Source organism: Thalassophryne amazonica, chromosome 16 (assembly GCF_902500255.1).
Source record: "Thalassophryne amazonica chromosome 16, fThaAma1.1, whole genome shotgun sequence".
Classification (NCBI taxonomy): domain Eukaryota; kingdom Metazoa; phylum Chordata; class Actinopteri; order Batrachoidiformes; family Batrachoididae; genus Thalassophryne; species Thalassophryne amazonica.
Genome location: NC_047118.1, coordinates 66222378 through 66250145, shown reverse-complemented (window position 1 = coordinate 66250145; position 27768 = coordinate 66222378). Strand labels below are relative to the sequence as shown.

General features: G+C 41.0%; 1 protein-coding gene across 1 annotated transcript; it reads left to right on the top strand.

Annotated features, from left to right (window-relative positions):
* Nucleotides 1-10296: 10296 nt before the first annotated feature.
* LOC117528747 (phosphoribosyl pyrophosphate synthase-associated protein 2-like) lies at nt 10297-26900 on the top strand. Its single transcript, XM_034191379.1, has 6 exons — nt 10297-10385; nt 12208-12368; nt 23060-23112; nt 23520-23586; nt 23719-23891; nt 26746-26900. The coding sequence occupies exons 2-6, from the start codon at nt 12286-12288 to the stop codon at nt 26898-26900; spliced, it is 531 nt and encodes a 176-aa protein (XP_034047270.1). The 5' UTR covers nt 10297-10385; nt 12208-12285.
* Nucleotides 26901-27768: the final 868 nt, after the last annotated feature.

Below are 27768 nucleotides of genomic sequence, written 5' to 3'. Positions count from 1 at the left end.
GTGGGCAAGAAAGATGGCGGACTCCATCCATGCATTGACTACAGAGGGCTGAACGAAATCACAGTTCGATACCCGCTACCTCTGTTAGATTCAGTGTTCACGCCCTTGCATGGAGCCCAAATCTTCACAAAGTTGGATCTTAGGAATGCATATCACCTGGTTCGGATCCGGAAGAGAGATGAGTAGAAGACGGCATTCAACACCCCGTTAGGTCACTTTGAGTACCTGGTCATGCCTCACAAATGCGCCCGCGACGTTCCAAGCCTTGGTAAATGACGTCTTGCGGGACTTCCTGCATCGGTTCGTCTTTGTATACCTGGACGATATTCTCATCTTCTCCCCGGATCCTGAGACCCATGTCATGCATGTACGTCAGGTCCTGCAGCGGTTATTGGAGAATCGGCTGTTTGTGAAGGGCGAGAAGTGTGAATTCCACCGCACTTTTTTGTCCTTCCTGGGGTTCATAATCTCCTCCAACTCCGTCGCCCCTGATCCAGCCAAGGTAGCAGCGGTGAGAGATTGGCCCCAACCCACAAGCCGTAGGAAACTGCAACAGTTCCTCGGCTTTGCAAATTTCTATCGGAGGTTCATAAAGGGCTATAGCCAGGTGGTTAGCCCCCTGACGGCCCTAACCTCCCCTAAAGTCCCCTTCACCTGGTCGGATCGGTGCAAAGCCGCGTTTAGGGAGTTGAAACGCCGGTTCTCGACTGCACCAGTTCTGGTGCAGCCCGATCCTAACCGCCAGTTCATAGTTGAAGTGGATGCCTCTGACTCAGGGATAGGAGCCATGCTGTCCCAGAGTAGGGAGTCCGACAAGGTCCTCCACCCTTGTGCCTATTTTTCCCGCAGGTTGACCCCGGCTGAAAGGAACTACGATGTCGGCAATCGGGAACTCCTGGCGGTGAAAGAGGCCTTGGAGGAGTGGAGACACCTGTTGGAGGGAGCAGCGGTACCATTTATGGTTTTCACGGACCATCAGAACCTGGAATACATCCGGACCGCCAAGTGTCTGAACCCCAGGCAAGCCCGCTGGTCACTGTTCTTTGGTCGTTTTGACTTCCAGATCACGTACCACCCCAGGACCAAGAACCAATGGTCCGATGCACTGTCCCGGGTGCACAAGGAGGAAGTCGGAACTGAGCTGTCAGATCCATCGGACACCATCATACCTGAGTCCGCTATCGTGGCCACCCTCACCTGGGACGTGGAGAAGACCGTCCGGGAGGCCCTGCCACGGAACCCGGACCCAGGAACTGGACCCAAGAACAAACTGTACATCCCACCAGAGGCCAGGGCTGCAGTCCTTGACTTCTGTCACGGTTCAAAGCTCTCCTGCCACCCAGGGGTGCGAAGGACTGTGGCAGTGGTCCGGCAGCGCTTCTGGTGGGCGTCTATGGAGGCTGACATCCGGGAGTATGTCCAGGCCTGTACCATCTGTGCCAGGGGCAAGGCGGATCACAAAAAAGGACAAGGACTCCTCCAGCCGCTGCCCGTGCCTCATCGCCCCTGGTCCCACATCGGCCTGGACTTCGTCACGGGCCTCCCACCGTCCCAGGGCATGACGACCATCCTCACGATAGTGTACCGGTTCTCCAAGGCGGCCCACTTCGTGGCCCTCCCAAACCTCCCGACGGCCCAGGAGACAGCAGACCTCCTGGTCCACCATGTTGTACGTCTGCATGGGATCCCGAATGACATTGTCTCAGATCGTGGTCCTCAGTTCTCCTCACAAGTCTGGAGGAGTTTCTGCAGGGAACTGGGGGCCACCGTGAGCCTCTCGTCCGGGTACCATCCCCAAACGAACGGACAGGCAGAGCGGGCGAACCAGGAACTGGAGCAGGCCCTCCGCTGCGTGACCTCCGTGCACCCAACGGCCTGGAGCAACCATCTGGCCTGGATCAAGTACGCTCATAACAGCCAAGTGTCCTCTGCCACCAGCGTCTCCCCGTTTGAGGTGTGCTTTGGGTACCAGCCCCCATTGTTCCCGATCGTGGAGGGAGAGGTCGTGTGCCCTCGGTCCAGGCCCACCTACGGAGGTGCCGTTGGGTGTGGTGCATGGCCCGCTCTGCCCTGCTAAAGGCCCGGCCCAGGGCCAAGGCCCATGCAGACCGCCGGCGTTCCCAGCCCCTGCATACAAGCCCGGGCAGGAGGTGTGGCTTTCACCCAAGGACATTCCAATGCAAGTAGACTCCCCCAAGCTGAAGGACCGTTTCATCGGACCATTCAAGATCCTCAAGGTCCTCAGCCCGGCCGCAGTGAAACTGGCAGCTGCCAGCTTCACTGCGGATCCACCCAGTATTCCATGTCTCCTGGATTAAACCACACCACACCTCAACCCTCTGCACCCCCGGACCGGCGCCACCTCCTGCCCGGATCATCGACGGGGAGCCTGCATGGACGGTTTGCAGGCTCCTGGACGTCTGTCGAAAGGGCCGGGGGTTTCAGTATCTGGTGGACTGGGAGGGTTATGGACCCAAAGAGCGCTCCTGGGTGAAGAGGAGCTTCATCCTGGACCTGGCCCTCCTGGCCGATTTCTACGACCGACATCCCGACAAACCTGGTCGGGCGCCAGGAGGCGCCCGTCGAGGGGGGGGGGGGGGGTCCTGTTGTTTGGGCCGCCAGAAGAGGAGGTACTGCTGGCCCAACACCAGAGGGCGCCCTGTCTGAAGGTGGGCTTCAGGCACCAGAGGGCGCAGTTGCCTCCCAAGAGCAACCAGGAGCACCGGGATGACAGCTGTCACACATCATCATCACCGCACCGGGATGACAGCTGTCACTCATCACCATCATCAGATCCTTCTACATAAGCCGGGCAGTGACTCCACCTCCCTGCCGAGATATCAGCTTACCCGACAGGTAAACCTCTCAGCCTTCTCTGTGCCGTAAGCACATAATTGCTTCTGAACTCAGTTTGCAGTCGTAACCTTCTGAATACTTTCAGCTTGGAGCTGGTTTTGTGGGAATTTGGAGGAGCTGGCGTTTCCACTCCTAAATTTCCTGAGTATTACATTAGGCACTGCACGTATTCAGTTTTCCTGCTACCTGGGAGTGGAGGACTTTTCCCTCAGGAAAGAACTGTGATTTTGCTGATTGTTTGCTGGGTGTTCGCACACCCACCATAACCTGTTTGTTCTTCCCGCCAGCAGTACCAGATCTGACAGCTGGAGGCAGTGGCCACCTGGAGACTCAGGACTTGGCGGCTCCGGTGTGTTGCAGGTCTCCGTTGGCAGTGGAAATTGTGTGGGGCCCGGCTCTTCTCTGGACAGGCGTCTCCTATCCTCGAGCCTGCCCACACGTCACCTGTGATTTAATTGACTGTTACCTAAAAGCAGCATCTGTATTCCATTGTGCACATTTCACAACATTAAATTGTTATATTTTGGCATTTTCATTGTCAGTTCATTTACGCCCCCTGTTGTGGGTCCGTGTCATTACACTTTCACAACACTACAGTTGGCTCTGACCTTTCTTACACACAGCATCTGTGTTTACAGTCCAGTCTAGTTTATTGTCAGTGTGGACACTGAGGTACTTGTAGTAGTCCACAATGTCCACCTCAGTTCCATTGATGGTAACGGTGTTCGGATTATCATATGATGGAATTTTACATGCCAATGGTGTTCGCATTTGAAGCAGCTATCGGTAGGTTCATGTCATTAAGTCCAGTTAATTCATGATTACTGAGGAAATAAGAGGGTCATAATTTTTAATGTCCACAAGAAAAGCCAAACTGTGAAGAGAAAACCACTCAGCCCCCCCAAAATAGGTTAACCAGCTACCTGAGCGTGTTGGGATTCAGATTTCACTTGCTGTCTTGCCCAGGTATGGTCTCACCCATGATCCACCTCTTTACCCATATATGGGCTGTGGACACACACATATGCAGAGGTATATGTTACGGTTAGGCGCTTTACACTAAGGATTATTATTAAGTCTGAACAATGTTTGGAAACTCAAGCCTGGCTATTGTCTGGAGTTTTTTATTTCACCTATAGGGCTCTCCAAAAGGATTGGGCCCTTGGTATTTCACACATCTTAATTTATTTATGCCATTTTAAATACAAAAATTAATCAGGCTTCTCAAGGTAAAAAAAAAAAATTCTAAAATTATCTTCCTTAAACTCAAACTCAAAGCAAATCTCTACAACTTGATATAAATTAATTAAAATATATAAAAGCCAAGATGATGGGTTACATACGTAATGGGCCACGTTTGTATGATACCTGTAAATAATCAGTTTCATTGCAAGTTTTCTTCAGACAAGTCAGGGGATGGATACATATCAGTTATACAGCTTCATGATGAAGTGGTATAGAGGAGGATTTTCTTAAAAAGAAGACCTGAAAGTTCAGCTACAATTTGCTATAGAAAGTACATCTGAGATGAAAGCCTAGATTTGATGCTATGGTAAAAGAAAATCCTCCTCTGTACCACTTCATCATGAAGCTGTATAACTGGGGATACAAAATGCAAAACATGCACTATGCACAGTTTCTCCAATCACAGCTACAGAAACCTGTAACTTCTTCTGGGTTGTCTGGGTGTCTTGGTGGCTTTCCTCACTCTTCTCCTTCTTGCACAGTCACTCAGTTTTTGAGAACTGTCTGCTCCACACAGATTTACCATAGAGTGCCAGACTGTTTATATTTCTTCATAAATGATGTAAATAAAGTTTAAGACATATTCAGTGACTTGAAAATGTTCATGTATCCATCCCCTGACTTGTCTGAAAAAACTGGTAACAAAACTGATTATTTACAGGTATTATACCAAAGTGGCCCACTACTTATGCAACCTCTTATGCATCATCTTGGTTTTTGTATTTTTTTTTTTATTAATTTATGTCAAGGTGTAGAGATTTTCTTTGAGTTTTAGTCTAAGGAAGATCATTTTAGAAATGTTTATACTGAGAAGCCTGATTTACTTTTTGTATTTGAAATGACATAAACAAATTAAAATGTGTGTAATACCAAGGGGCTGAATACGTTTGGAGGCCACTGTATGTAATTCTGTTTGTCCAGATGTACTACCATCTGGGCAGCACATGCAGGAGCCGGGATGTGATGCAAAAAGTACACTGCTGAAACCTCTCGTCATTCCTTCAATTGACCCTTACCGACAGAAGTTCCTAAATCTTGTCACAACCACAGTTAGACATTCATTCAGGTAAAATGACTTTTTTCTTCATCTTCAGATGTTTGTGTTCTTCTGTTTTCACACCAGTCATGTGACACAAAGCTCATCAGCATATGTTCAGTATGGCAGTGCATGTGTGACAGAGACTGGAGTCAACATCGAGACTCCTCTGTTTCTAGGTGGCACTATTCTTGCTCAGGCTCCTCTGAATGTTGGGCTGTCATCTTCCCCTTTCTTGTTGTCACCAGGTTCTGATTCTACGATTAAACCGAGAAGAATATGATCCATTTTTAATCATGTTAGTATAACCAAAGACCCTTATGGAGTGCACAGATTGCTTGGGTTCAGTGGGACCTGGTGGCCGCAATAGGACCCGATCAGTGCACATTCTGCTGAATGGTGAATGTCAACTTGATGGTCCTCCTGACTATATATTATATATATATATATATCATCATTTCCTGACTATATGGTCCTCCTGACTATATATTAAGATAAGATAAGGATGTATAACAGCTGTTCTCTTTTATTGTGCACGCAGAGCAATTTCAAATTTAAATCACTCCATTATACAATGAGGCAGAATCAGTAATACTCTGCCCCCGTGTACAAACTACACAGTACATTTTCTATATGATTTTTCCCCTTTAGAATACATTAGATCAGCCAGAACTTCATTAATCCCTTGGGGAGACTCCCTCAGGGAAATCGAGGTTCCAGCAGCATTGTACAGCAGCACACAGGGTAAGAAACACACAGAGTATCAAAATAAAAAATAAAAAACAATTTTCAAAATGTAAACAGAAATATAAATACCAGAAATACTGCCCTGCTACTGTCTTACTGGCTATTACTGTTCCTCTCATTCCTGTCCTCTGTCTTCTTGTTACTCCTCCACTGACAGACACACAAAAGAGAAAAATACTCTACGTTTGTTTTAGTTAAAGTATAAAACACAAGCTTGTGCGTGTCTTTACAGCTGTGCAGTGGTAATTTTTTGATAAGTTGTTATAAACCATTATCTTAAAAAAGATAAACAACAATTCCAAATGAAACTGTGCATTTTCTTTTGTAAATCATTCCTTTTCACCAATGAAAAAAATCAGAAAGACAAAATTAGACAAATCTGAAGGTGTAGGGAGAGTTAACTAATAATTTCAAGTTAGATACAAAAATAATCCTGCAAGTAATTGCTATGAATTAATCTGTGAATTAGATCTACACTGAATCAGTTAGAACCTGACTGATATTATTTGCTGATATGAGGCTTTCAAAAATGTATCAGCATAATTTTTGCTGATATGAAAACTACTATTTTACAGAGAAAACGCATAAAAGCATTTTTTTTAATGGTGTCATTACACAGTTTGTCCAGCAGAGGGCTCTGACAGCATTGTTTACAATACTCTCAAGCATGGCTGGGACCCCATCACCACTTGGTCATATGCCCTCATATCAGTGTTGTATTTGTGCCCCCCAAAAAGTACATCAGTCAGGCTCCAGAATCAATTCATAAATTAGCCCCATAAAATGTCAAGATAACAGTAAAAAAATGCACATCTAACTTTCCTAGACCCACTGTGACATTTTCAGGTTATTTGATTTAAATGACAAGCTTTCAATTATATAATGAAAAAAAGCATGAAAACTACACATTTCAGTATCTGGAAACAACACAATTTAAAAATGTTTACATGATAAATTGTTAAAATAATAACAATTTCTAAATACCATATTTTACATAAGCAACAGCATCAGTTGTCTCGCACTCACCTGACAGCGCCATTATTTACATCTGCATATCTATGCTGTCAGGGTGCAGAATAATACATCAAATGTGAGACGGTCGAATATTTTGCCACCATCAATGTGATATTTTATGGTCTGAAATCTCACACGATTAACCAATTAGATTTGCGGAACAAATGTAATTGGATTAGAATGAGTAACATGGGGCAAAAAGAAATGAGATTGTGATCTTCACAGAAGTTAAGCATATGCTTGGAAAATAAAGAACTGTCTGGATCCTTCAGGTTTGCATTCCAGTTAGCTGTCAATACCACAGCAGTTGAGTCAAGTTCCTCAATTAATGCACTTAATAATGATTTTTTTTTAGTATCAATTTCAACTTGTATAGCAACACACCGATTTAAGTTGAGGTCCAAAGACTTACTTAATTTAACACCAAAAACTCCCTAATTCATATACCACATGTACAGCTAAACTTAAATTTGTTGTCTGTTTCACACATTTTTTTCTCTTACTGCACTTTTCTTTTTTTTTACTGTGAATTACTCAGTGTTTATACATGCCTGTACAGAAAGAGTGCAACTCAACCCGAAGTCAAATTCCTTGTATTCGTGGATACTTGGTGAATAAAAACTATTCTGTTTTTGATTAATGTATCTGTCCAGTTGCTGCTGCCAAAGAGGTTATGCAAGTTCTGCTTGCTGTACCATGTTTCCTGGATACAAATGATGTCATTGCTGTCCATCGCGTACACCAGATCCTGTCTGAGTTTGATGGGGTCTCCAAGGGCACAATTTAGAACTAGAAATTGGGGGGGACAAAGTGCGAGGCCTGCAGGGCCGAAGCTCATAGGCCGGGGGTCTGGGGACCTATGGGCCCCCAGAAGCCAAGTTTCTAGATAAGCTCAGATGCATTCTGAGCATCCAGAACAGTAATTTTAATGTTTTGAGAAGACCATAAAGTGGACACCATTTGACTTATGCAATTTGAAACTGTGGATATAAGTACTTTATTCTGAGAATAGCCAACATTGATTTTATTAACATCCTGGTGTAAATAAGGTATCACCACATGTGTAGAACTCAAAAAGAATGATAGGTTGAGTTTTCATTTAAAAAAACAAATGCAATGTGGTAAAATGTATTCATAAATATGAAAGAACAGGCTCTTAATAATTATTAACTATCGCATACTGTATTTTTTGCTCAAGATTTATTTTTTGCATAAGTTTGAAAAAACAACAGATAATAAATTTAGCATAAATTTCTTATCATGAATTTAATTTTCGAAGTGGCACTAATGACAACACTCATACTGAACATAATTTCACTTGCATAGACTGATTTTGGAGATCAAGCAATAATTGCAGATGGGCTTTCTGAGGTCCCAGATAGCTTTTCTGATTTTCTTTTCTAATTTTCAGAATTTAATAAATTAGCATATGGTCCATTGATATTTATGTGTAGACACTAGTCCCTAGAGGCAGCTATTTTTGGTTTCAAAAATGCAGTCCCAGAAAATTCCAAATGCGACAAACAAGAAACAGGTGTTGTAAACAAGTCAGTGCTGCTAAAAATACAAACTTGCAGAAACAAAGATACTATTCTGACATGGTTTTGCACATAAGACTGACATGGTTTGCACATAAGACTGGCATAGCATGTTTCAAGTACACACATACGAGGTCTTTTAGAAAACTATCCGACCTTTTTATTTTTTGCAAAAACCATATGGATTTGAATCATGTGTGATTGCATCAGCCAAGCTTGAACCTTCGTGCGCATGCGTGAGTTTTTTCACGCCTGTCGGTTGCGTCATTCGCCTGTGAGCAGGCTTTGCGTGAGCAGTGGTCCACCCCTCTCATCGGATTTTTATTGCGAATAAAATGTCTGAACAATTTGGAGCTTTGCTGCATCAAATTTTTCCAGAAACTGTGAGGGACCTTCAGGTGGACACCATTTGGAAAATTCAGATGGCTTTCAGGGACGATTTTATGGGGATTACACAGATTAAGGAGTGCTCCAGCCGGTTTAAATACCGCCCACAGCGACTGAGAGCGCGGCGCACTCCGAGCGCCGATCGACAGGCTGAAACCCCGCTGAAACAACCAGATCATTTCCAAAGTGAAGGCTTTGTTGATCCGGGACATCGTCTGACTTCCACAGAAATGGCAGAAGACGTGGACATCAGCACTTTTTCGGCACATTCCACTGTTACAAGAGTTTTTGTCGTGGAAAGAGAAGCGGAGGGATGCGCCACGGAGCCGCTCATGGCGCGGGACAAAAGCACCTCTGTGTTGGTCTCACAGGACGGCTTTCAGATGGCTTTCGGTGGCTTTTCAGTCGTGTGACTATCCGAGAAATTGTGGATGAGCTGGATATGCCAGAACATGTCCTGTGAGGCTTCATCACGGCGTTGCTTTGTGCCATGCGGCTCCGTCCCGACGCGCGAATTCCTCCGCTCCTCTTTCCATGACAAAAACTCCTGTAACAGTGGAATGTGCCGTTCATTTCCAAACTCAACGCTGTGTTGATCCGGGACATCGTCTGACTACCACAGACATTGCAGAAGACGTGGACATCAGCACTTTTTCGGCACATTGAGACAGACTTGCGGAGAAATTCGCAATAAAAATCCCACGAGAGGGGTGGAGCACTGCTCACACAAAGCCTGCTCACAGGCGAATGACGCAACGGACAGGCGTGAAAAAACTCACGCATGCGCACGAAGGTTCAAGCTTGGCTGATGCAATCACACGTGATTCAAATCCATATGGTTTTTGCAAAAAATAAAAAGGTCGGATAGTTTTCTAACAGACCTCGTATATGTCAGAAGGTGGGGGGGACATATCATATTCTGTGCCCCCTGGTTGAAAAGGTGGGGGGGACATGTCCCCCCTATCCCCCACCAAATTGCGCCCATCTCTTGCAGTCTTGGGGAGACCTCTGCTGTTGATGTAGTTTACTGACAATTGGAAATGTTATGATCCCCCTGACCACCCTCGGTATCTCTGTCGTCGTGTCTCACAGTTCGGACAAAAACACACTCTGGCCACAGATTGTCAGAACTAAGCGAAGCGACAAATACATAGACTGATTTTTTTTTTTTTCGGTATTCAAACCCAGCCGTGAAAAAACATTTACTATTCATATTTAAAGCGTTCATCCTTTGCCATTACAGTTTGTTACTTTTCCATGTTAATTTTTTTTAAATTTGTAAAATCCTAAAGTTAATACATGACTCATTCGTACATAACCCTCTGAGATTAATACATTTCTTCTGGAAATCATTTACTCCGACCAAAACAAAGCACAATATTCATAAGCTTGAAAAAAAGTGCATGAACGCGCCATGAAACGCCCATTTGCTGGATTTGTGACGTTTCATTGGTCAAGCTGTACGTCCATCAAATCTGAGCGTCGTAGGGGCACTGTAGTGTAGGAGCCGAGAGTAGCTGGAGGCTGCTGGTAATCAGTCTTGTCCACGACCACGCAAACTGGTGAGGATTTGTCCTGGGCAGTGTTTAAGTCAATAGTTTTTCTTCTCTTTTACTGGCGCGGTATATATAAAAAGTCCTTTCTGAGGCAGGCGAGCAAGAGTTCACACACTAGTGTCCGCGGCAGGTTTATTCTCGCTAGCTAACGGTAGCGCTTTTAGATTAGCTTCCAGCCAAATAGTTATCGTTTAGCCTCCGTTTTGATCCAAGCAGTCTAACGGCACGGAAAAATAAGCAGCATCATTAAAAAATCGTAGTTTAGCAAACAAAAAAAAATTCCTGTTTCTTAACTAATAATTAACGTTTGCTATAGATGGTAATTGTGTCTTGTTCAGCTAGCTTAGCAGCACTTGCGTGTTGCCATATGTCGTGACTGTCGTCTCGGATTTGTTCCGCGCAGTCTGCGAATTGGAAATATTCCAGAAATGTACCTGGGTCATTTCGGAATTATTTTGCAGATTTCCGCAAATGCGCAACGTTTTATGCATTTCATTAAAAAAATCGTAAGCCTAAACTATTTAAGATAAAGTAATTTGCAAAGGCCCTTCAAGAAGTTTCAGCAGAACCAAAAAAAAAAAAAAAAAACTTCATACTGATTTGCATACTGCACAGAACGCAGTTGTCTTAGTCTTTCACCTTAGTTTGTTAGTTTTTACTTTTTTTGGTGCAATCTTTTGTCTTTTTTTTATGTCACTGGAAGTTTGTTATGTTTGGGGTTTGACCATGTCAGATATAGGAGAATGCCTCACCACACCATGGAGTCATCCTGGATGGAAATCATCCAGGCAGAGTGGTCCACCACCACCTCTCAAAAGTAATCATACATCTGCCACACCCAGGTTGTCCACTTGCCCTTGTCCAGCTTTTGCATTCCTCAGCACTGAGGCACCTGCATGCTGGGTTATGACCAGAGAAACATGCCACATGGCAAAAATGTTGGCATATGTATCCCTCACAAAGTGCTATTCCTCATCTCAGGCTTCCTATGTAACCTTTTATTTGACACGATGTTGATACTCAAGCGTCCACCAATGAGACCTGCAACAAAAGAGATTCAGACATTGCCTTAGGTCACTATTTAACATCAAAATCTCACAGTGCTGCACCAGGACCTTAAAGACTTGGACCGTTATTCATCTGCAAAGGTATCTGCATTGCCAAACACTTCTGTTCAACAAGCTCATCATGATCATCATCATGCTACTTCCCAGATGTCTCCCTGTCTCAAAGACTGAGGACCCAGAGACATGAATTTGACTTCTAAGACATAACTCGTAACTAAAAAGACATTTGAAAACATCACATTGAACTCTGGGGATTTTAATTATTTTACATTCACTGCATTGAACTGGCAGATTAATCTGTTAACATAAATATGTTGGGCCCGTTGTGATGGATGATTCTTTGTCATGATATTTATCTCAGTATTTTTGGCCCAGCATATTGAACCCAGGTTAATAAAAAGGAAATTTGTCCTGCCATATCCTGTTATGGGTTGAGATGGTACACTTATATTCCTATTTGATATGTATCATGACACTTTGGTGCTGAATGGATTCTGAAGAAATGCGGTTCTGCAAGTACTGCAGTTTGATAATGAGCCATATTGTGTTTATGTGTGCTGTTTCTAACACTAGACTATGGGGAAAAGTTGAATAATATACTTCTGAAGATTATATAGAATAAATTATGTTTACAAGACCAATGCACATCACATTTTTCTGTATTTGCTAGATGGTAGCTTCTAGGAGCATCATAGCTTTCTTGGATTTTTTCTATCAACTTAAGCATTACCAATGTCTTTGTGTGTGCTGTGCCACTGTAGGAAGGTCTCAGTATAGCGTGGGTGCCCAGGGATCCACTGCCCGAGCGTGACGAGAGCAGCAGCCAAGACCCCGGAGACATGAACCACACCAAGGGAGGCCTGGTGATCTTCACTGCCAACTCGCACCCCTCCAGTCGTGAGCTTGGCAAGAGGATTGCTGAGTGAGTGCAAGAAGGATACCAAGCATGACTGGTTATTTTGGAGTAAACAACATGTAAAGTTCCTTGAAAAACAGGTTTTCCTGCTTCTTATTTCAATATTTTGTGTATCATCAAAGCATTCTTTTGGAGTATCAAGGAACTGAAAATTCTGCTTCTTGAAAAAAAGCCTACTTTTTATGTGTAGACAAAATTGCTTATGCTGAAATTGCAAAGGCAAAGCTGAGATATAAAGCTAAAATTGAATTTAAATTGAGTGAGTCTGACCTCAGATCTATGTGGAATGGCACTGTCTCTTATTTCACATCTAATAGTTTTTATTTGAGATGTAATGATGATTTTTGTGAGGAAACCAGTAACATCGCTGTCTTTAGCTTTGAGTCCCTACAGTTGTAAACATCTTTAAGCAAACAAAGATCAGTCAGAGCCCTGTTCCAGACAACATTAAGGCACCTTGACACTTGCACAAGTTTGATCCCCGCACACCATGCAATTTGTCATGCCAATGCTTCTCACTTTGTCCCGCTTGACGCCACGCTGTATAAAATAATCATTTTGTAGCCGATGACACATTTGCTCCTAGAACTTGGCTGATGAAACCATTGTCTCATCGCTTCCAGAATCACAGAGAAAGTATCGACAGGTGCAGGTTGTCTCATGCACGTCATGCATTGGTGAATGCATGTGTATATATGTGTATGTTAGTAATGGATTGGTAAAACAGTTGCATTTGCATTCCTTCTTATGAGTTAGATAATGTATCTGTAAAATTATGTTTATTAAAGATGTAATATCTTGTCATCGTCATTCAGATGCCCTGCGCGCATTGACGCACAGTGACATGCAGTGTTTTCGAAAAAGTTGTGCAACATTCACAAATTTAATGCGTGCCAGACGTTTTGAACAATTCAGAATTTTCTTGGCGCACTGGCAAGCAGCCACTCACATTTCACGCACAGTTTGCAACAGTTTATGACGAGTTTACTCATTGGCACGTAAGATTGTGTGCAAGTGAGGGGAACAAATTTGTGTGTCAAGGTACTTTTACTGGCAAGGTGCTTAAGTCTTGTGCTTCACAACAAAGTAGGACTTTTCAAGCAATTTTCACTCTCTGTTCTGGTCCAAACAGTTCCTAAAGTGTGGAAACATGCCACTGTTGTCCCTGTTGCTAAGTGCAATAATGCTAAAACCTTTTATGGTTTCAGACCAGTAGCTCTTGCCTCATTGGTGATGGAAAACCTTTGAGAAAACTGGTTAAGCAGGAGATACTGAAGCAGGTGGGAGATCATTTAGACCCCTGGGAGAGGTGGCGATGAGCCAGCACTTTAAATTTTCTAGCTCATCATTTTGAGGTCTCTAAACACATGCTAGGTTACCATTTACTGACTTCCCATCCAGTCTTAGCTATTGGCTGAGAAACTTACTTTCTTATTTTAATTTCAGTTTTGTTGTCTGGATCATTGTTGTTTTTTTTTTTTGTTTTTTTTTGTCAGACAGGTCACAGTGTATTCAGGTTAATTGTGTCTTCCAAATGATTCTCTTCTGCTGGTTCAGTGCAGGGCTGTCTCCTTTCACCTTTGTTTTTTATTTTATACACTATTGACTGTAGGAGTACTTATGAGAACAGGCATTTTGTGAAATTTGTCGATGGTGCAGTCACTAGCTACTTTTACATGGACACTGTTTCTGATCTGATTGAATTCTATCCGATTGGTGGATCAGATTGTCCTGTTTACATGAACGTGCCATAAAGTGATCCGCTTGCTGTGTGTGTTTACATGCACCGTGATGACGATCCGCTTCAGTCAATAGAGCAATTCCATAATGCTTTGCGTTGTGACGTCTGCCGTTTGTGACATACGCAAATGAATTGTACCCGGAAGCCGCCCGTATAAACAATGGATTTGTTTTCTGGAGTAATTAAGATTAGTGTTATTCTTTGCGCATTTCTTTTGAAACTGCAGCATCAGAGGAACATGCTTCTTCTTCAGGACGTGTTCAGAAAGAAACGAGCACGGCGGAATGTGTTTTTACGTGATGTAGCACGGAGCACGGTTTTTGTAAAGCTGTAAACACCGACGGATTAAACAGCTGATTTACGAGCCAAATGAAAAAGAAGCCTTGGAGATCAGACGGAGCTTTGAGGAAACGCATCATATTCCTCAAATAACTGACGGGACTCACAGACACATGCAGGTAGGTTATTTCTGAACGTCTGTCATTTTCATTGACCCACAATCAATAATGTCACAGCTACCACTTTTATGACTTCTGCTAACTTTTTTCTGTGGCTTTTAGGTAGAGCCCACTATGAAATCTCACAAAAATTATTTTAAACAATGAACTTCTCAAAATATGACAATAAAGCAGTTTCATGAATAAATGAAACAAACCTTGTGTGTGAGGTCTTTTTACATTTCCTACTTACTTTACTCAACTAAAACAAGTTGTTTGCTTTGAGATTTTGCAACATCAGTTGCAAAATGCCTGGAAAAGCCCAAGATTTCAATGTTTTGTGCCATTCAGACCTTTTTTAGAGCTTATCAACTGCCAAAGGTATCTTTCAAACTTAAGAGGAAAAAAGTTATATCCACTACACCCTGTGCTTTGTTCGCCTGATTTATTCTTAAGAATATAATGACTCATTAAGCATCAGAATTTTAAAATACATAACCATTTTCTGTTTTAGGGTGTGAAAAACACTGAGGGCGAAGATGTACGGCTACAAATCATTGGTGACCCTGCAGATCCACTCGACTGGTTGCTGAAAGGCTGCACAAATTCTACACATCTGACCCCAGAGGAGAAATCTGTTCATGTGAACCTCAGCTCGCTCTGTGTAACAGTAGAAAACACTTTAGGGATTTTGAAGTCCAGGTGGAGGGTGCTACTGAAGACAAGAGATTTTCACTTCACCTTTACACCAGCTGTGATAGCATCCTGCTGTGCACTTCCTAATTTCTGTCAAAATGAGAGGAACAATGCAAGCAACAACTGGTTGGAGAACGCTGGTCACTTTGATGGTATCTTTCCTCAGCCTGGACCACAAGTCTCGATGCAGAGCTATTCCGGTGGGAGCAGGACAACGATGGCATTGAAGGAGTACGTGTTCAATCACTTCCCTTTCTGAAATGGTCATCTCCATTAACAAAAAATTCTGACAAACACATTTTCTCTTTTTTTTTATTAAAGTAAATACAACTTTCTTCCATACACATATATAAAATAAAAATCTGGCAGCACCACAACAATTTGGTTAAAAATAAAATATAGTGCTAAAAAGTTTTATTCACTTACATCAGAGCTTGGCATTACTTCTTAAACTGGCATTATTGTGATGTCAGATCATAAAACCAAACCCTAAAGGTGGCTCTGTGTCAGCAAAATAACATACTACCAGGAAAAATTTAAAGAAACTAAACATCAGGGCCAGTTTCTTATATTCAATTTCTACATGTGTGGGCTGTAGTCAGTTTCCACTATTATTTTGATTATTCTGTGTGCTGATTTGGCAGGTGGTAACTTGGGTTGGGTGGTCAGGTGGCTCGCTGTGATTGGTGATGAAACAGTGGACTTAGTAGAGGACCAAGCTGAGATGCTTGCACATCATTTAGGAGAGATTAATTCACCTGTTCCAGACTAATATGACCCCAATGAACAACTTGAGATATGTGCCAAAATCTCTATCCAGGACTAACAGCCCAAAATGCCCAAACCCTTTTTCATCCCAAGTGTTACTTCAAATACAGATGTATTTTCTAAACAGCAGCAGCTAGAGATTTTCCAAGGTGTTGAACATGTTGAAAATGACCGGTACATTTTTGGGAGGGTCAAACAAAAGTGTAAAATTTCTATTTTGATTTTTTTAAGAGAAAATGGCTAAAATAAGTGGGTCAACGTATTACCACACATCCAAAGAAAATGAACATTTTCCAAATATGAAATTTTTATTTTCAGTCCTACTGTTATCAATGTAAAAATACAAAACAAACCTTGTATCTTTGGCAGACAGCAGTATCTAGAGGTCTTAAATGTTTTAAAGATTATCAGGGAACATCCACAACAAAAAGTTTAAGATACTAAATATGTGGCGATTCCAGACTGTATGTAGGTCATTTGACCTAATGTTTTTTTCTTTTCTTTTCGTAAAATAAAAAATTTTGAAATTTTACACTCTTCTATGACCCTTCTAAACATGTACTGGTCATTCTGAGCATACCGAGTACCTTGGAAAACCTATAGCTGCTGCAGTTTAGAAAATCCAGCTGTATTTGAAGTAACACTTGGGACGAGTGGTCATTTTTGGGCTGTTACATGCTTATCTCAGCAAGGTCACAGACTAACTTTGTTCATGTAAATGTGGAACTGATGAGTAGGATTGAGAAAGGAGAGCCTGAAGACCATCAAACAGTTGCCCTATAATGCTTTCAGTTGAGCAGGTACTTTCTTCCATAAACCTGGAAAGAAGCCTCTCTTCTCTTTCCAGATTCCTCTCGTGCTGCTGTTGTATATTGTCCAGGAAAGATCTCTGCTGGGCTGACCGATCACCCAGGAGCTTGGCATCACCAGATGATGGCTTTCGATCTCGAAAGAATGTATAATTTCAGTTAGCAAAGAAAAAAAGGTTTATGTTTTTCTCTTTGTGGATCTCTGTCATGTATTATACCAAAGAATCATCCTGCTTCTATATTCAAATATGTTGTAACTTATCCACATGGCTTTTGACTTCACAAAGCTCAAAACAGGAAAACAAAATTGAAATGAAAATATGTTTGTGTCTCAACTGTCTAAAGGATATTAACTGTCATATTCTGCTGGAACTTTGTAATATTACCATTTCTAAAAAATAAAGCACTCCAAATAAATAAATATGCAATGACTTGAACATTATTTTTTTCAACAAGCTCTACAGGAAATTTCAATAACTCACTGGGGTCTTATTTTGCAGCATATTACTCTTTAAAAAAACTCACTTTTTGTCTGGAGCCTCCTCTCTATGGTTTAGTTTAGTTTATTAAGATCCCCATTAGCCACTGAAAATCAGTAGCTATTCTTCCTGGGGTCTTTTAAAATTCATTACATTCATTTTTCAACACACACACACACTCCTTAAGTATGAAAGCCCATAGTTGACTCTAAACTCATGAATTTCCACTTCCATTAAAATCAGATCTGAAATGTGAATAACATAATATACAAAAAAAAGTAACAGTACAGCTCACTTGAAAAATGTACAAAAATATAAAATTATATATATATACACATAAACATGATCATAATTAGAAGTTCATAGTAACAGTATATAATAAAAAGTATACATTAGATCATTGTGTGAATAGAAATAGTTTTAACTTCTTCTGAAACAACTTTTTATTTGTTTCTGACACCAAAAAAGTAGGCAGTGCATTCCAGGCGACCATGGCACGATAAACAACAGTGCATTGCATTTGACCCGTTCTACACACAGGGAGCAAACCTCTTATGTTACTGCTTTGACGAGTTACATAATTATGAACATCAGAGAAAATGACAATTTACTAAAAATAATTTCTGGACTTTTGGTTATAATAACATTTCTAATAAATGTTAACAAAAAATATTTCAGTCTACATTTTACCTTCAGCCAGGCCAGTTCACTGTGCATTGATGTTACATTGGTTCTATATGGACAGCTCAACACAATTCGTGCCGATTTGTTCTGGGCAACTTTTAACCTGTGCAAATTATATTCAGTTGTATTTGACTAAACCACAGAAGCATAATCCATCTGGGAGAGCACTAATGATTGAACTAACTGTTTGGTTAAATGCTGTGGAATGCATTTTCTGCAGTGTCTGATCATACCCATACTGCGATTCTTATTGTTACATGGGAAACAAGGTACCAGTCGATTCAGTAGATTCTCACAAATCCAACAAGACCAAGCATTCATGATATGCACACTCTTACGGCTATGAAATTGGGCTATTAGTAAAAAAAAAAGTAGAGAAGGGGGTGTTCACAATAATAGTAGTGTGGCATTCAGTCAGTGAGTTCGTCAATTTTGTGGAACAAACAGGTGTGACTCAGGTGTCTCCTATGTAAGGATGAAGCCAGCACCTGTTGAACATGCTTTTCTCTTTGAAAGCCTGAGGAAAATGGGACGTTCAAGACATTGTTCAGAAGAACAGCGTAGTTTGATTAAAACGTTTATTGGAGAGGGGAAAACATACGCAGGTGTAAAAAATTATAGGCTGTTCATCTGCAATGATCTCCAATGCTTTAAAATGGACAAAAAACCAGACACGTGTGGAAGAAAACAGAAAACAACCATCAAAATGGACAGAAGAATAACCAGAATGGCAAAGGCTCACCCACTGATCAGCTCCAGGATGATCAAAGACAGTCTGGAGTTACCTGTAAGTGCTGTGACAGTTAGAAGACGCCTGTGTGAAGCTAATTTATTTGCAAGAATCCTCCGCAAAGTCCCTCTGTTAAATAAAAGACGTGCAGAAGAGGTTACAATTTGCCAAAGAACACATCAACTGGCCTAAAGAGAAATGGAGGAATATTTTGTGGACTGATGAGAGTAAAATTGTTCTTTTTGGGTCCAAGGGCCACAGACAGTTTGTGAGACGACCCCCAAACTCTGAATTCAAGCCACAGTTCACAGTGAAGACAGTGAAGCTTGGTGGTGCAAGCATCATGATATGGGCATGTTTCTCCTACTATGGTGTTGGGCCTATATATCGCATACCAGGTATCATGGATCAGTTTGGATATGTTAAAATACTTGAAGAGGTCATGTTGCCTTATGCTGAAGAGGACATGCCCTTGAAATGGGTGTTTCAACAAGACAATGACCGCAAGCACACTAGTAAACGAGCAAATTCTTGGTTCCAAACCAACAAAATTAATGCCTCGCAGATGTGAAGAAATCATGAAAAACTGTGATTATACAACTAAATACTAGTTTAGTGAGTCACAGGATTGCTAAAAAAGCAGTTTGAACATAATAGTTTTGAGTTTGTAGTGTCAGCAGCAGATGTTAGTATTATTGTGAACACCCCCTTTTCTACTTTTTTTTTTTACTAATAACCCAATTTCATAGCCTTAAGAGTGTGCATATCATGAATGCTTGGTCTTGCTGGATTTGTGAGAATCTACTGAATCGACTGGTACCTTGTTTCCCATGTAACAATAAGAAATATACCCAAAACCTGGATTAATCTTTGTAGTCGCATAGCACTATTATTCTGAACACTACTGTATATGAGAGTAGAAAATAACATGATGCACGAAAGTGAACGAGGATAAACAGTGTTGGTTAACTCGATGACAGACTGTGGTCATGCACTTTACTCCGCTAATAAACCTATGGGATAACTTAACATGAATCCCCAACATTAACTTGAACTAAAGCCACACATTTGGCTCAAAGTACGTCTCGTAAAAATAAAAAATAAAAAAAAAGGAATGTTGAGTTAGCGTGATATTATCAGGACTTACCTCCAGGCTTTCCCGTGTCTCGGGTGAACTTTCCTCCGGTGGAAAACCAACTTCTACTCCAGTGTGCTCCTTGGAGAGCAGTTGACCTCCGATTATTACTCCATTAATTTATAATAAGTGAAGCTGGTTGGAGCTGCGCCGCTTCTGCTCGTTTTTAGCTGCTTGTACAAAGCGCTCGTTGCTTCCCAGCGGTTTTTAATTTGCTGTACTGACCTGCTGACTCCGGACACAAGTCTATGCTGCAAACTTACGACCGTCAAGCTTTTCCACTTATTTTAAATTCTTTTAAAACGTTGAGGAGTATTGGCTCTTGTAATGTCCAGCTGTTTTTTTGCCGTCGCCATTTCCGCGAACACAGAGCAGGAACCGTCACGTGGTGATGTGACGTAACAGACATGCGCAATAAGGCTCCTCACAGGCAGACAATCTGACGTGCCGTTTACATGGAATGCGATTGGGTTAAAAACAGGGTTACACCACCTCCTCTAACCCGATCGTAATTTCGATCGGATTGGGCTATTCTAATCAGATGGAGCTGTTTACATGGCGTGATTTTGAGCTGATTGTTCGGTCAGATTACTTTTGGTCCATGTAACCGCAGCTACTGTAAGCCTTTTAAATATTTATGAGATTTAGAGTGGTCCTGTTGTTGGTGAGTTCTTTATATGGTGCAAGGATTTTGATTTATCAGTAAATGTATCCAAGACTAAAGACATGGTTATTGAAATCATAGAACCCTAGTGTTGCGCATACTGTCTTTCAGGTGAAGGATGTTGAGGTTCTTTCTCATAAATATGTGGGTACTGTTATTGATGACACATTATGCTTTGATTCAAACACTGACGCTGTTTGTATTAAAAAAAAAATAATAATAATTCCAGCAGTGGCCCTTCTTTTTAAGGAAGATGAAGTCATTTAATGTGTGCAATATTTTTAATGACTTTATTTTGTCAGTGTTTTACAGAATCTGTTGTCACATTTGCATTGTGGCATTGTATGGTGGTCTTTCAGTATCTAGTAAGAACAGACTGCCAAAGCTGGTTAAAGTGGTGAATGAGGGGATCAGGATCCAGCAAGCAAAGCTGCTGTATGTTTATGGTCAATGTGTTACCAGTAAAGCGCAACACATATTTCACTATCCTCACTATCCATTTTAAGGAGTTTAATCTTCTTCCTTCTGTTCATCATTTAGAATTACTGATCACAATAAAAACAAAGCCTGCCCGTGCATCTTTTATTCCTGTGTCCATTAAGATGTTTAAATTGTCAGGTTAATTTTTACTTCTTTTACTTGTATCCTTGCATAGCAGTTTAATTTTAGATTGTGTTTTATTTATTTATTCTTATTTATTATATTTGTTGCCATTGTACAGCACTTGAGATATGGTGCTGTGTAATGTTGAGTTCTAATTCAGCATGGTAGCTACCACTATACATTTGTCTTGTATTATTTACTCATTCTGAAAATTTGACTGAATAGATTGTGTTGGAAGGGTGTAGAATATAGTAATTTTTGTGGGATAAACCTGGTTAAATTGGCAGTTTGTGGGAAAAGCTAATATATTGTATTTACTTAGTTGTCAGTTCTATGGGCAGTTTCAGAAGGGCAAATGGAGGCGTCAAATACACAGACAGCACTTTGGTACTTCTCATATTGTGACAGCGTGACATCATGTTAGGCTTTTGTGCAGTGTCTTCAGCTCTGACCTCCACCAGACAAAGGCAAAAACATACAGTTGCATGCTTACGGAACAGCTGATTGCACTTGTTGCGTCTCATAGAAAATGAAATTTGGTGCGAATATTGTATATTAAGGAATAGGGATGGGAATTGAGATTTTATCGATTTCCTGATCATTCAGTTTTTGTAGTTGGGCACAGATTATTGGCGTCAATAAAACAGGTTTCCTTGTTGCTTGATACAGAGTTGGTGTCATGCCTGACGTCATGGCACATTTTTTTTTTGTATCACTGATCTATCAGAAAACCCTGGTATCAGTGATAAAAGAAATTGATGCCTGAGGCATATGATTCCAGTGGGTTGAGAAATTTGGAACTGCTTCTTAATTCCATCCCTATGAAGGAGTGTAACACAGCAAAGAACTCTAAGTGTAAAATCTTTAAAATTACTTTACCATCATTACTGTGTACAGTAATTAATGTTATTATTGTAGTGTATTTTAAACACCTTTAACACTTTATTTCTTCAAATTCTAAACATTTCTGTGCCTCTGCGGATAGATAGGAAAATGTCAAATTTTACATTAATAGCAGGATGTGGTAAAATCACAAGTCAGAATTTCAATACATCCACTTGGGAAATGATTCACAATATTAATATCAGCATTTTGGCATCAAAATTAATCCTATATCTTGAAAATAACCCCCCACCCCTTGAATGTAACACAGTATGGTCTATTTTAAATTATCTGGCTATTCCGCTATGTGTAAAGTTTGTCCATGCTCTTCAAAAACTTTATAAACACAATTCTTTCACAAAGGTTTTATTTCAGTAACACTGTGTGAATAACTTAGGAGGAGGCCATGCTCTTCAAAAACTTTAAAAACATAAACCATTGTCAAAGGTTTTAGCAAATTCTTTAGCCTGAGATCTTGTTTTTGGCATGGCCATGACACTTGATTTACTACAACTTGCCATGCTGTGACTTGAAATTACATGTGTAATTGCATGATCACTGTAATAATATCAGTACTCATGTAGGTTTTGTGACTTCTCTAAAACAAGTGCTACTAAGTCAGGAGCATTATATATCATAAACGTGAATGTTGTGTTCAATGCAGGGTTCATCAAAACTAATTATGAAGTCAAAACAATTACATTCTAATATTTTGAAAGCTGTTACAATTACAGTATATATTGCAGTTTGTTTGTTTTTTGCATGGGGTGGGGTTTTTTTGTCATGGTAGACACCCACTTCCTATATGAATATCTCCCAAATTACACAATCTCTGAAGTGGATGTAAGCATATTTGAAAAAAAAAAATATTTTCTACCATTACCACCTCCTGCTAACATTAATCATTTCAGATGATTTATTACTAGTGAACCTGGCTTTAATATTTAATTGGCATGTAGGTGTTGCATCACACTCTAAGTACTTTTGATCTGCTTACTGTGTCATTGTTTTATCATGTTAGTAAAGATTGTTTTAACTTATGTTTGGTTGCTTTCCCTCTCCCTCCCAGGCGGTTAGGAGTGGAGCTTGGCAAAGTGCAGGTGTACCAGGAAGCTAACAGAGGTAAGGTAGCTCCTAACCAGGAATGATGTGTACATAAATAAATGTTAACCTGCTCGTGTGTGTCTTTAAAAGTCAGACTCTTCACTATTCAGATCTAAGGCATAGCACAGGGTCAGTGCTTCACTCAAAACCATGATTTTGTCATTTATGATTTTTCCTCCTAAGGCAGGGGTGGTGGCCAAGTGGTTAATGCGCTTGGTTTCAGTGCAGAAGGTTCCGGGTTCAAATCCCACCCCTGCACACATTTCTCCATGTAATGTGGAGTTGCGTCTGGAAGGGCATCCGGTGTAAAACCTGTGCAGAACAACATGCAGATCCACCTTGGATTTGCTGTTGCGACAAAGCTGACAGGCCTTGCAAGCTTTCTTTTAGACAGTAATGTTTTCACATCCCGTTTGTTTCCATAGAAACACGGGTACAGATCCAGGAGTCTGTGCGAGGCAAAGATGTCTTTGTGATCCAGACGGTGTCCAAGTATGAAGGAACACACACAGAATAAAACATTTTAAAACAAACACTTGCTCATCTCACACATTATTAATACTTTCTCTTCTGTTTCTTCCCCTCCTCTTCTTCTGCTCCTCCTGGTTTGTACACTCTTATCAGAGATGTGAACACCACCATCATGGAGATGCTCATCATGGTTTATGCATGCAGGACGTCTTGTGCCAAAAGTATCACAGGCGTCCTCCCATATTTTCCCTACAGCAAGCAGTGTAAGATGAGGAAGAGAGGCTCCATAGTCTCCAAGCTCATCGCCTCTATGATGTGTAAAGCCGGTAAGTGGAAATGACACAAAACCTGCCGTATGGAGCATTTTAACATGTTTACTTTCACTGACACCCCCCCACACACACACAAACACACACAGAGTTATAATTGTCCGTGTCCATGTTTAACCAGCTATCTTTGTCCTACTTTTTTTGTTTTTAGTTTTGCTAATGTTACATTTTTAGAACAGCTACACTCAGAAGACAGAAATTAGTTTCAAATTAACTTTGGAACTGTTTTAACAGTTAGTCGGCATTAAGGAGAAAGTTTGTTCTTGTGTAATCTCTAACTTAAAAAAATAAAGTAAAATGTCATGGACTCTTTCAAAACTAACATACAGCTCCAGATCTGGTGAACTGCTCCATGCTGTGTGATGACCGAATACCTTTGAAAACAGCATGTATCACAACTTTGAAGTGCCCTGTCAGTTATTTCTGGCATTTGATGAATACCTTTTCTTGTGACATGACATGTCATGTGTCTAGATACACAGTCCATTACTGGAGACAGAGGTAACTTCTACATAAGCCCTGAGACACATTGGTGCTGGTGTTTATCCCCAGATACCGTAGCATGTTATCCTTCTGTGCAGAAGGTCACTGGTTTAAGTCCCAGCAGGGACTCACACCCAATGCCCACCCAAACAACAGTAGAATGGGTACCTGTCTAATAGTTGGGAAAGGTATAAGGTGGTGAGGAAAGGAACTGACCACTTTTTGTCTCATCATGCTGTGGCCCTGCACATGCTCCAACTAGCATACCCTCGTAGCCACAGTAAAAAGCGTATGGGGCTCACCCTTTTCCGTAGCACGATGTGAATAAGACTGTGTAACTTCACCTGGATGGAACACCACTCCATCACAGCTTACCTCCCCAGCTAAGGCTGGTACCTGATACAGCTGAGTGCACTGGGACAATGCAAACGAATACAACCCCTGGCAAAAATTATGGAATCACCGGCCTTGGAGGATGTTCATTCAGTTGTTTAATTTTGTAGAGAAAAAGCAGATCACAGACATGACACAAAACTAAAGTCATTTCAAATGGCAACTTTCTGGCTTTAAGAAACACTATAAGAAATCAGGAAAAAAAAATTGTGGCAGTCAGTAACGGTGACTTTTTTAGACCAAGCAAAGGGAAAAAAAATATGGAATCACTCAATTCTGAGGAAAAATTATGGAATCATGAAAAACAAAAGAACGCTGCAACACATCACTAGTATTTTGTTGCACCACCTCTGGCTTTTATAACAGCTTGCAGTCTCTGAGGCATGGACTTAATGAGTGACAAACAATACTCTTCATCAATCTGGCTCCAACTTTCTCTGATTGCTGTTGCCAGATCAGCTTTGCAGGTTGGAGCCTTGTCATGGACCATTTTCTTCAACTTCCACCAAAGATTTCAATGGATTAAGATCCGGACTATTTGCAGGCCATGACATTGACCCTATGTGTCTTTTTTCAAGGAATGTTTTCACAGTTTTTGCTCTATGGCAAGATGCATTATCATCTTGAAAAACGATTTCATCATCCCCAAACATCCTTTTAATTGATGGGATAAGAAAAGTGTCCAAAATATCAATGTAAACTTGTGCATTTATTGATGATGTAATGACAGCCATCTCCCCAGTGCCTTTACCTGACATGCAGCCCCATATCATCAATGACTGTGGAAATTTACATGTTCTCTTCAGGCAGTCATCTTTATAAATCTCATTGGAACTGCACCAAACAAAGGTTCCAGCATCATCACCTTGCCCAATGCAGATTTGAGATTCATCACTGAATATGACTTCATCAGTCATCCACAGTCCACGATTGCTTTTCCTTAGTCCATTGTAACCTTGTTTTTTCTGTTTAGGTGTTAATGATGGCTTTCGTTTAGCTTTTCTGTATGTAAATCCCATTTCCTTTAGGCGGTTTCTTACAGTTCGGTCATAGACGTTGACTCCAGTTTCCTCCCATTCGTTCCTCATTTGTTGTGCATTTCGATTTTTGAGACATATTGCTTTAAGTTTTCTGTCTTAACGCTTTGATGTCTTCCTTGGTCTACCAGTATGTTTGCCTTTAAAACCTTCCCATGTTGTTTGTATTTGGTCCAGAGTTTAGACATAGCTGACTGTGAACAACCAACATCTTTTGCAACATTGCGTGATGATTTACCCTCTTTTAAGAGTTTTGATAATCCTCTCCTTGTTTCAATTGACATCTCTCGTGTTGGAGCCATGAGTCATGTCAGTCCACTTGGTGCAACCGCTCTCCAAGGTGTGATCACTCCTTTTTAGATGCAGACTAACGAGCAGATCTGATTTGATGCAGGTGTTAGTTTTGGGGATGAAAATTTTACAGGGTGATTCCATAATTTTTTCCTCAGAATTGAGTGAGTCCATATTTTTTTTCCCCTCTGCTTGGTCTAAAAAAGTAACTGTTACTGACTGCCACAATTATTTTCCTGATTTTCTTATAGTGTTTCTTAAAGCCAGAAAGTTGCCATTTGAAATGACTTTAGTTTTGTGTCATGTCTGTGATCTGCTTTTTTTCTACAAAATTAAACATCTGAATAAACATCCTCCGAGCCCGGTGATTCCATAATTTTTGCCAGGGTTTGTAGTCTTGGCCAAGGACACAGACCGTTGAATAGAACCCAGGTCTACATATTGGTAACCCAACTCGCATTCACTGAGCTACCTGTTCTTTAGTCTGAGACAAAGGTCAGAAATTTGTAATATATACAACATGGTACAATTCAAAGCTTATTATTTCAATATTAAATTGTTTGTCCATCATACATGTAAAATTTCAGCTGTTTCTGTGAGTACACCTTTTAAAATGCAAACATAAACTGTCAAACTCATTGTTGTAGGCCTTACCCACCTGATCACCATGGATCTCCATCAGAAGGAGATTCAGGGATTCTTCAACATCCCAGTGGACAATCTGAGAGCATCGCCCTTCCTGCTGCAGTACATACAGGAAGAGGTAAGAAAAAGAAAACACATACAAAGTAGCTCGTGCTAAAGAATCTCTACATTTGTTTGCATACTCACTGCTTCTAAAACTCTGAACATGACCTTTTGTTTGGTGTAGTTTTTTCCTTGTACGGTTCATCCGGAAGTATTCACAGCGTTTCACTTTTTCCACATTTTGTTATATCACAGCCTTATTCAAAATGGATGAAATAATTTTTTTTCCCTCAACATTCTAAACACAGTACCCCATAATGACAATGTGATGATGATGATGATTATTTATTTTTTTTTTTTAAGATGTTTGCAAGTTTAAAAAATAAGAAAACTAAGAAATCGCACATATGTAAGTATTCACAGCCTTTGCCATGAAGCTCAAAATTGAGTTCAGGTGCATCCTGTTTCCACTGATCATTCTTGAGATATTTCTTCAGCTTAATTGGAGTCCACCTAGAGTAAATTAGTTGATTGGACATGGTTTGGAAAGGCACACACCTGTCTACATGTAAGGTTCCCACAGTTGACGTGCATGTCAGAGCACAAACCAAGCATGAAGTCAAATGATTGTCTGAGCCACAAATCTGGAGAAGAGTACAGAAACATTTCTGCTGCTTTGAAGGTCCCATTGAGTATAGTGGCCGTCACTGTCCATAAGTGCAAGAAGTTCAGATCCACTAGGACTCTTCCTAGAGCTGGATACCTGTCTAAACCAAGTGATTGGGAGAGAAGGGCCTTAGTCAGAGAGGTGATCAAGAACCTGATGGTCAAATAAATGGTAAATGGACTGCATTTATATAGCGCTTTTCCATCTGCATCAGACGCTCAAAGTGCTTTACACTCAGTGCCTCACATTAACCCCAATGTCAGGCTGCTGCCATGCAAGGTACCCACTACACACCAGGAGCAACTAGGGGATAAAG

What these genes read in the sequence shown, in the direction of transcription:
- LOC117528747 (XM_034191379.1), top strand. Translation starts at nt 12,286, where the DNA reads ATGAACCACACCAAGGGAGGCCTGGTGATCTTCACTGCCAACTCGCAC. An exon ending in GTACCAGGAAGCTAACAGAG is followed by an intron (nt 23,113 to 23,519) that starts GTAAGGTAGCTC and finishes TTGTTTCCATAG; the next exon opens with AAACACGGGTACAGATCCAG. An exon ending in GTGATCCAGACGGTGTCCAA is followed by an intron (nt 23,587 to 23,718) that starts GTATGAAGGAAC and finishes CACTCTTATCAG; the next exon opens with AGATGTGAACACCACCATCA.